The sequence below is a fragment of the Nannospalax galili genome, unplaced genomic scaffold (genome assembly GCF_000622305.1).
Source record: "Nannospalax galili isolate Female #2095 unplaced genomic scaffold, S.galili_v1.0 scaffold880, whole genome shotgun sequence".
NCBI classification, from domain to species: Eukaryota; Metazoa; Chordata; class Mammalia; order Rodentia; family Spalacidae; genus Nannospalax; species Nannospalax galili.
The window spans coordinates 630,563-639,528 of record NW_008345873.1 but is presented as its reverse complement, the minus strand read 5'-3'; the positions used below and the strand labels follow the sequence as shown (position 1 = coordinate 639,528).

Genomic DNA, 8,966 nt, shown 5'->3' with positions numbered 1-8,966 from the left:
GAGGAGAAGGAGGACAAGGAGTGTGCCATACCTCCCTGACATCATTTTATACTGATCACATGTTGAGATAATACATTTGACTTTGCTGGATAAAAAAAACACACTTTAATTCATTTACCCAGTTTGTTTTGACTTGACAGAAAAGCTACTAGAAATTTTCAAATGCACTCATATGGCCCCACTATGTTTCTATTACACAGCACGACCCACCTCCCCCGACTCCAGCCCCACAAACCTCTTACTCCACTGAGGCTGCCAACTTGACCAAAACCCTCTTGAGATCCAGGCCCAGCAGGATAACCTCTTTCTTCCTCTGCCCAATACCCTCCCTATTGGCCTCTTTCTTGAGTCTGAGAAAGGGGCCGATTCCCTCCTGATCCACCCAAGCCTGAGAGCTGATTCATTTTTGTTGGTCTCCCTACCTTCCCACCTGAGGAGGTATTCACCAATCAAGCCTTTGGTCCAGCAGTGCTCCTGAACAGAGGTCTTTAGGATCCAAGGATTGGGGATTGGGGGTTGGGGGAAAACGGGACAGCTCACTGGGTAAAAATGCTTGCTGGGCAAGTCTGAAGACCTGAGTTCAAATCACCAAAACCCACATAAAGCCATCCGGATGTAGCTCAGGACCATCCCAGTGCTCTTAAAGCGAGACGGGAGAGAATCCCTGGAAAGGTAGGGGATCAGCTATTCTGGGTAAGTAGGGAGAACAAATAGATCAAACCCGAGGTTGTCCTCTGACTTCCACAGGAGCTCCACTGCATGTGTGCACCCGCACTCACTCCCCCTCCCCCACATAACACACGTAGTACATACATAGCACACACATAGGGCGAGCGCGCGCATGCACACAGGGATTGGGAGTTAGGGACATGAGGCACAGGCTACACCCCTCAGGAGTGCAGTCAGTGTGTGCTCAGGGCCACACTGGTCTGCTTCTGTTAATCACTATGGCAACCAAGCAGTCCAAAACAGTTTATATCCCCTGGACTGTGAACTCCTGGCTACTTGCAGTTGTCCTGGTCTCCGGGAGGTTGTCCTGCAGCTGCAGGCCCCCACAGTGGGAACGCGCCCCCCGTCGCCACACCAGTCACTTCCTCTGCCTCGGTGGCCACCTTGGAAAGAAGCTTCTCCAGGAACTAGGACTCGCCTTTCCTGGGTAGCCCCTCCTAGCGCAGGACAAGGTCTCTGCCTCCGGAAAGGCTGGAAAGGGATGTTGCCTCTTTATGCCCCTAGTGCCCCACCGAGGTGTGCGCGGAGGCGGGGGGGGGGGGGGGGGGGGGTGTCACTGGAAGCGCTCGGGAGGATCCTGGGATTTGTAGTCCACTGCCCAGAAGCTCAAGCTGGGTCTAGCCAGGATCCGCCCCCTTGGGGGCGTGGCGGTGCGATCTTAGAGGATGTCACATCATCCTGAGATGCTGCCAAGCTACCCTCAGCAGTAGGTAGTATAAGTGCTGGCAGTTTTCTACCTCACCACTCCAAGGCTGGCCCCCACACTTGGTGTTCTCATGGACGGAAGTGCAGACTGAGGATCCGGGAGGCTAAGCTTTGCCACAGCTCTAGACTGGACCAGGCAGGAACCCAAATTGTAGCAGAGCCTGCGCTCATGGAGTCCTGCAATAACAAACGACTGGGGCAATCCCTAACCTTCTCCGGTGATTTCAGCAGAAGTGGGGTGGAACAAGCACTTTGGTGCATCAATATCTTAAAGCAGCCCTCACCTCTACGGAGCTTTATTTGGTCAAAGGGCTAGGGACCAGTTGCACAGACCCAAGTGCTATTCTAGGGACTGTAAGAGTGAGACCACGGAGGACAAGTCACAGCCTTTGGGTTGCAACAGCAAGAGGTTTATTCAGGACACAGGTACCTGTGGGCACAAAGTCTCCTCGGAGGACTAGCGCGCCTCAGGTTGAGTTCAGGGGATTTTTATAGGGCAGGAGCAGTGTACAGAAACAGAAGTGCGGTTATTGGTTAATTTCAAACACATATAGTAATTTCATCAGTAATTTCAAAGGTATGCAGAGATTCAAACACATATAGTAATTTTACCAGCAATTTCAAAGGTATGCAGAGATATGGGGTAAGGTCCGGGGCTGAGGGGAAATAGGATTGCTAAATGGGAGGTGACCTCAGAAGCACAGATGTTTTCTAAAGATTTCCTGGTATCGGGCCCCCAGGGTGGTCAGGAGTTCTGTCTTGTTTATGGCTTCATCTGTGAGGCTTGACCGACGCCTGCCTGTCCTGCAGCCTTTTGATAAGGCTGGTTCTGGTTTTTGTTAAGTTTTAACAAGTGGGCTGTGGGCCCCTGAGCACTCATGGCGCCTAGTTTCTTTTTATTTTCTCAGGACCAGCATCACTTACACCAATGGACCACTCTAGGGACTAGCTAGCTGCACAGACCCAAGCACTGTTCTTGAGACCAGCGTCATAAACCAGTGGACCACTCTCCATGTTCCAACTTCTGAGCAATGCAAAACAAAGATCAATGGCCTCTGCCTTCCATGTTGCTCTCAAGTTTTGAACTTCTCTCCTTTTTCCATCACTACCACTGTGGTGCAAGCCAGGGATCTAGAAATGGAATCTGGGAGCTGGTTGTGCAGCTCAGTGGTGTGGTGCTTGACAAGCATGCTGGAAGCCCTGAGTTCTAGGCTCACCACTGCTAAAAGTCAGGTTCATGTGCCCTTTTCATGTGCAAAGACATTCCAAAGCTTAGGTGTTCTGAGTTCTTTTCACTTTCCTGGAGTTGTGTATTCTTGCTGGCATATGCTTGAAGCTTCCTCATTCAGGCTCCCGCTCCTTTCATAGCTCTGTTCTTCAGCTTTTCAAATGCAGAGTGGCCAACCCTTGCTCACTATGAAATATGCATTCTTATGCACTGAAATGCATCAGCCCTGGATTGAAAGACCAAAAGCCCTGGCAACAATGGGTTCAGGACCGGTTCAGGATAAAAGAAAGCATGCTTAGATAAAATTATGTGGGGGTGACAGAAGTAGAAATACGAATATAAGGAGGCAAAATGTGGATGTCAATTTTCCTAATCAAGGAAGAGCTTGTTGTGTATTTTAAACAGATCCTGAGGATACCAAGTTTCCAAAGTATTTAGAGTCCAGTGGATACCATTAAAACACCAGTGCTAAACATTGATTCGTCAGCATGTGCAATATGACAGAAATGGTGTATTTATAGCCATTTAAACTGAGTAAAACATCCTCAAGTTCTACCTCAACGTATGGGAAGGGATGTACTTTCTCAGAAATATTTTTGGGATATTTGTGAGCAAAATCAGCTGACTTCTCATCCAAGCTGTCTTCCTCTGTCAACTACAACTCTACGGTAGCCTACTACCTGATCTTCCAAAAGACTACCTTGCTCCCCACCTCCTCCAAGACTTTCTCTGCAGCCAACAGTGACTTCTTAAGATATAAGTCTGATCCCAATAATCCCTTCTTAAAACTCTTGGGTGCCTTCCCACTGTGTATTCCATGAGTACTAAAATCCTTACCTGATTTATATAACTTGAGTAGTGAGGTAACTGTCTGCTAAGCCCAATGACCTCAAACCACTCTTGCTTACTGGGCCTTATTTAAGTTCGTGTGTGTGTGTGTGTGTGTGTGTGTGTGTGTGTGTGTATTGTTTTCCCACCATTTAAAGTTTCCATGATGGCTATGCCAAATAACATCCCCATAAGCAGTGAAAAAGGCATTGGTTTTCTCTACATCCTCTCCAGTACTTGCTACCTATTGTGTTTAATAATAGCTATTCAACATATCTAAGGCAGCCTCTAATTGTGGTTTGGGTTCACATTTCCCTAATGGTGATGTTGAGCACCTTTTCATACAGCCACTGGTCATGCTCTTTTGTCTACTTTTAAATCAGATGATTTGGGAGCCTTTGTTTGCTTTCTTGCTTTTTGCTCTTGGGTTGTGTTAACTCATTGTTATTTTGGTTATTAGCCCCTTATGAAACAGGCATACAAATCATGAATATTTCCTCCCAATCTAAGGGTAGTTACCTATTTTCTTTGGCTGTGCAAAAGATTTATAACTTGAGGGAAATCACATTCATGCTTTTGCTGCCTGAAGTTTTGGTGTGATACCAAAAATATAAATATTGCCAAAAAGAATGCCAGGCAGCTTTCCCCATACTTTCTTTTAGTTTTGTGGTTTCTGGTAGATTGTTTAACTCTCTAATGCATTTTGAGATGGTGGTGTGCAAAGAGGGTCAGATTTATTTTTTCCACTTGTAGATGTGAATTTTCTGAGTACTATTTGTTAAAAGACTGTACTTTCCCCATTGTGTGATCTTGGCACCTTTTCCTGAAAGGCAGTTTGCTGTGGCTATGTGCTTTCTTGTCTTTCTTTTCCCCCTATTGGTTTCTGCTTTCATGTCAGCACCGCATTCTTCTGATCACTGTCATTATAACATCAGGAACTTTGGATTTCTCTTTCAAAACTGGTTTGGCTATTTTAGGGCTTTTGTGGTTCCACAGTATTTCAAATTTCTAAAACCTTTAGTGAAAAATGCCATTCAAGTTTTCTGGGGACACGTTCCAAACTTGAGCACCTCGCAGTCAGGAATATTGGAGTCACAGGCCTTGTCTGTCACCCCACACCCTCACTTTAACACATAACTGACTTATCCCTAGTTCCCCTCACTCCCAAATGATCTGGCAATCCAGAGAGCCACTTGCCTTCACACCCATCAGTGATCAGTGTACTCCTGACCACCAAGGACCCCTTGCATCTCCTCATGACCCAGCCCTATACATACACCAATGTTGATCAAACTCTCCCAACCCCAGCAGAGGTGGGATGCAGCTGGAGCATCCACAAAATTTATTGATCATAAACATTTACTGAAACCATTATAGAGGAGGGGATGACAGCACGGAAACTCTTTACGGCTGCAAGGGGCCACAGATCCCACTTGGAGTTCCTGCCTGCCAAGTTGGGGCCCACTTGCCACAGGTTCTCTCTTTCCAAGGGCCCCTGATCTGCCTCTTTCTAGGACACTACCCTCTGGCAATGCTCTTGCTCTTTGGGACAACCTCTCGGGGCATCACCCACTGCATCTGGCACAGAACCAATACTGGACACTGTAAAACACAGCAAGGAACATCCCATTAAAGTGAGAAAATGGATCCACAAGTAACAACAGGAAAGCATGGTACCCAAGCTCCACCCATCCCTGGTCCAGGTCTTCATGCCATCTCCAGGTCAAAGTCAATCATGAGATGAGCATCAACCAGTGCCTTGACACTGTCATCCATTCTTCCCACTGGCTCTCAGGGCTAGGTTCAGGGTCTCTGGGGAGACATGCTCAGGTGAGAATGTACACATCCACAGGAGCACAAGCAGCAGGGGCTGGCCTAGATGTATATCAAAGTAGACCACGAGCTCAAGACACTAAGCAGGAGAGGAGTGAACAGACTCTTGGCTGGCCCAGTTCATAGCACATGCTGTGGTGTGGAGTTGACTAACTGGGTGGGTCAGGGCCTCTGCCTGCCCAGGGTTGGCACACAACTTCACAGTTTGGCATAGGACTAATGGATGATGGAGCTGGTTTGAGAGTGGGTGCTAACTAGACAAGTGAGTCACTTTGAGGCAGACAGGTAAATTTCCCAGGGCAGGAAGCAGCCTGTCTTGGGATGCTGAATAGGAAAGTGGTAGTCTCCCTACATTGGAAGAGCCAGCCAAATATTCTGCAACCCTTGAGATAGACTTTCCCCCTCCCAACATCTTCCAGGCAGATATCTACAGGCCCTCTTCTCTACTCTGGGGCTGACCCCTCAGCAATGCTTCCAGACTGATGGCTCTCTGGAACAGTCTCCTCTGCCTCATGCTCTCCAGCCTAAGCAAGGTAGCCGTGCACCCAGCCAGGCCCTCCTGGGCACTTCCCAGGAATACTGCCTGTCCAAGCTGGGGTGGGGCTCCCCAGGGCCTCATTGGATTCTGCCTGGCCTGTATCTGAAGGAGCATGGTCTAGGCTGTGGTCTTCCCCCTCTTCATTCTCCTCCTCCTTCTCCACTTCCTCATCCTCTGCCTCCACCTCCTCCTCTGCCTGCTCCTCTACCTCGTCTTTCTCCTTGTCCATGTTCTCATTTTCTGCCTTAGCATTGGCTCTGCTATCAGCTTCTTTCTCCACCTGGGCTCTCACATTCTTGGCTAGACTGGCCTCCCATGCCTCTGACTCCCAGATGAGCCCCAACATCTCCAGGAAAGTTGGAGACCTCTCAATCATTCTCCGTTTCCTTAGAGCTTCACCCAGAGGCTCAGTCAGGCTGGCCCTGGTAAGCACCTGCCTCAGGCATACATGGTCAGTGGAGGCTCTCTCCAGGGATTCCTTCTGGATGGCTTTCTGCAGCAAGGCTTCCAGCCTCAACAGGAAAGCCAAGAGCTGCTCACCCAACTGCTGTTGAGTAGTCACCTCACCCAGATGGTGGCCTGAGACTGTCTCCAAACACCTGGATCAGGGCCACTAGACAGGTGTGTCAAGTTCACAAATGACGCTATTCAGCACAACTGATCCCTTGTCAACTTGACACACATTTTAAATCGTCACTATTAAATCATAACCTTTCCATTTCTTGTCCCCCAAATCTCATGTTAATATCAGTATCATAATATAAAATCTAATGTGACTTTAAAAGTCCCAAAGTCTTTTAAAAAAAAATCAAACACTTTAAAAGTTCAAAGTTTCTTTAAAATGTCTCTTAATTATGGGCTCCTGTAAAATCCAAACCAAGCTACATACTATCTTATTTCAAGAGGGAAGAACCAATGTCCAGCAGGGTAGACATTTGGAACTCATTCATGATCTGGGTTCCAAAGGGCTTGGAAAGCATCACTTCTCTGGCTCCATCATCTACAGCACATACAGTTGTTTCATTGGCTCAGGTCAGCTCCACACACTTGCCACTGTCCTTGGTGGTCATCCCATAGTCCTGGCATCTCTACCATATCCTGGGGTCTTCACTGCAACTGAGGCTGCGTCTTTACCCATGACCTCTCCTGGCCTCACAAGGCACCAAGCCTAGGATTCTATGACCCCATCATGTCTTCAAAACCAAGATCACCTGGAAGACATACATCCAGCTTCTAGCTTGAGATAGAGCCTTGGCCCCCTATGGACCACATCTGTGTGCCCAACTTGAAGAAATATTCCCAAATGAAGATTTCACCTCAATAACACTAGTTTCTTGTTAATCACAGCCAATTTTTCAGCCCCAGCTGACCAGCACTGATTATCCCAATAAAGCACAAACAGCCCTGCTAGTCTTTGCTTCTCCTGAAGCTTCACAAGCCATGCCTCCACCGTCTACATTTCTTTTCAGCATTATCATCCAGGTTCCCATAGAGTAGCTCATTAAGCCCTGAGCCCACAATGGCTTTTCCAGCCCAAAGTTCTAAACACTTCCACAATCCTCATAAAAATACATGGTCAAGTTCATCACAGCAATCTCTCTCTCTAGTACCAATTTCTATCCTAGTTATTTCCTATTACTGTGATAAAACACTGACCAAAAGCAAAGTGGAGAAGGGTTTATTTCACCCTGTATCTTACAGTTAATTATGGAGGGGAGTAAGGGCAAGAACCTGGAGGCAGAAACTGAAGTAGACACCATTGAGGCATGCTGCTTACTAACTTGTTCCTCTGGCCTGTGCTCAGCCTGCTTTCTTATACAACCCAGGACCACCTGCCCAGGGGTGGCACCACCCACAGTGGGCTGGACCCTCCCACATTACTCAACAATCAAGAAAATGCCTCAAAGACAGGCCCACAGGCCAATCTGATAGAGAATATTCCCTGAGGTTCCCTCTTCCCAGGTGTGTCAAGTTCACAAGTGAAGCTATCCTGTATAGGCTTCAATTACTACATCAGGAACACTCCAAGTTAGCTAAGAATGCAAATGGTAAAATAAATCTAATGCGGGATACAACATAATCAGTTCTACTTGCCAACATAGGCCTCATGTCAAGATACAGAGATTTTAAGTATTATATATTTGCTGCTTTGCCCCACACTAGCTTACATGAAAACCAAGAAATAATATATTACAAGAGGGAGTATGACCAACTGGGGGACACAAGCATATTTTCTCTTTTCTAAATGCTTCTTGATGATGTTAAATTGTACTGACTTCCCTACTGGGAACTTGACTATACAACACAAGAAAAGGAATCAGTATGCCAAAGACACATCTGTCTTCCCATGTTTATTGCAACATTATTTCCAACAGCCAAGAGAATGAACCAGCAGAGTATGCGACAAACAAATTAATAAAGAAAATGTATTATTACCCAGTGAAGACCGATTCAGTCTTAAGAATGAAGTTTTGTCGTTTGAAGCAACATGAATGGACCAGGAGAGCACTACTTTAAGTGACAAGCAAGGCACAGAGAGCTAAATTGACACAGCGGCAACAAGAAACGTGAGAAAAGGCAGAACCAGGATGTCTTTCATCTTCTGTCCCCAAAGGTAAATGCAACAGGAGAAAAGACTGTTCAGGTGAATTCAGACTCCCTGTCCCGAAGGGGAGACGGTTTCTTGCAGAACAAGGTGAAGGAGGTGGTTCTGCTCCGCAGTCAACAGCGGCCACATCTCCACCTGCAGCATCTTGATGGCGTCCGTGTCCTTTTCGTGGGCAGCCATGACCAAGGACTGAAGGAGCAAAAACAGCTCTTCGGGAAGCTGGCTGGTGCTGTCCTGGCCATGGCCTGCGAAAGCCTCCCAGGAGTACTTCTCCAGGGTACGGGCATGCTCGGGCAGCAGCTTGGCGGGCGGGGGCTGCAGCAGCAGTAGCAGCAGCACACGGGACACCTCGCACCTGACCAGCACGTCGGAGAAGGCGCCCAGCACGCCCGGCGAGGGCGCGGCAGAGCCCAGGGCGTGGTCCGGCGGCAGCATGGCGCCCAGGGGCGGGGCCCCGCCGGCTCCGGGCCCAGGCTGCTGAGGCCCCGGTGCGGGGG

General features: G+C 47.9%; 2 protein-coding genes and 1 long non-coding RNA gene across 3 annotated transcripts in view; all 3 read right to left on the bottom strand.

The window, feature by feature from the left end:
• Positions 1–1,224, bottom strand: part of LOC103741298 — a 6,876-nt gene extending 5,652 nt beyond the window's left edge. Inside the window, exon 1 of the long non-coding RNA XR_003850935.1 lies at positions 423–1,224. This is a non-coding gene — a long non-coding RNA (uncharacterized LOC103741298). The remainder of the gene's footprint in view (positions 1–422) is intronic.
• A 4,066-nt stretch (positions 1,225–5,290) lies between these two features.
• On the bottom strand, positions 5,291–6,931 carry LOC115071872 (paraneoplastic antigen-like protein 6B). Its single transcript, XM_029567767.1, has 2 exons — positions 6,909–6,931; positions 5,291–6,460 (listed from the first exon to the last, which is right to left on the bottom strand). Exons 1-2 carry the CDS (start codon positions 6,929–6,931, stop codon positions 5,848–5,850), a joined length of 636 nt encoding a protein of 211 aa, XP_029423627.1. The 3' UTR covers positions 5,291–5,847.
• Positions 6,932–8,197: 1,266 nt separating this feature from the next.
• LOC103741309 (factor VIII intron 22 protein-like) overlaps positions 8,198–8,966 on the bottom strand; it is a 1,456-nt gene continuing 687 nt past the window's right edge. The window contains 1 exon segment of the mRNA XM_029567766.1: positions 8,198–8,965. Coding sequence (XP_029423626.1) covers positions 8,512–8,965 — 454 coding nt within the window. The 3' untranslated portion in view covers positions 8,198–8,511.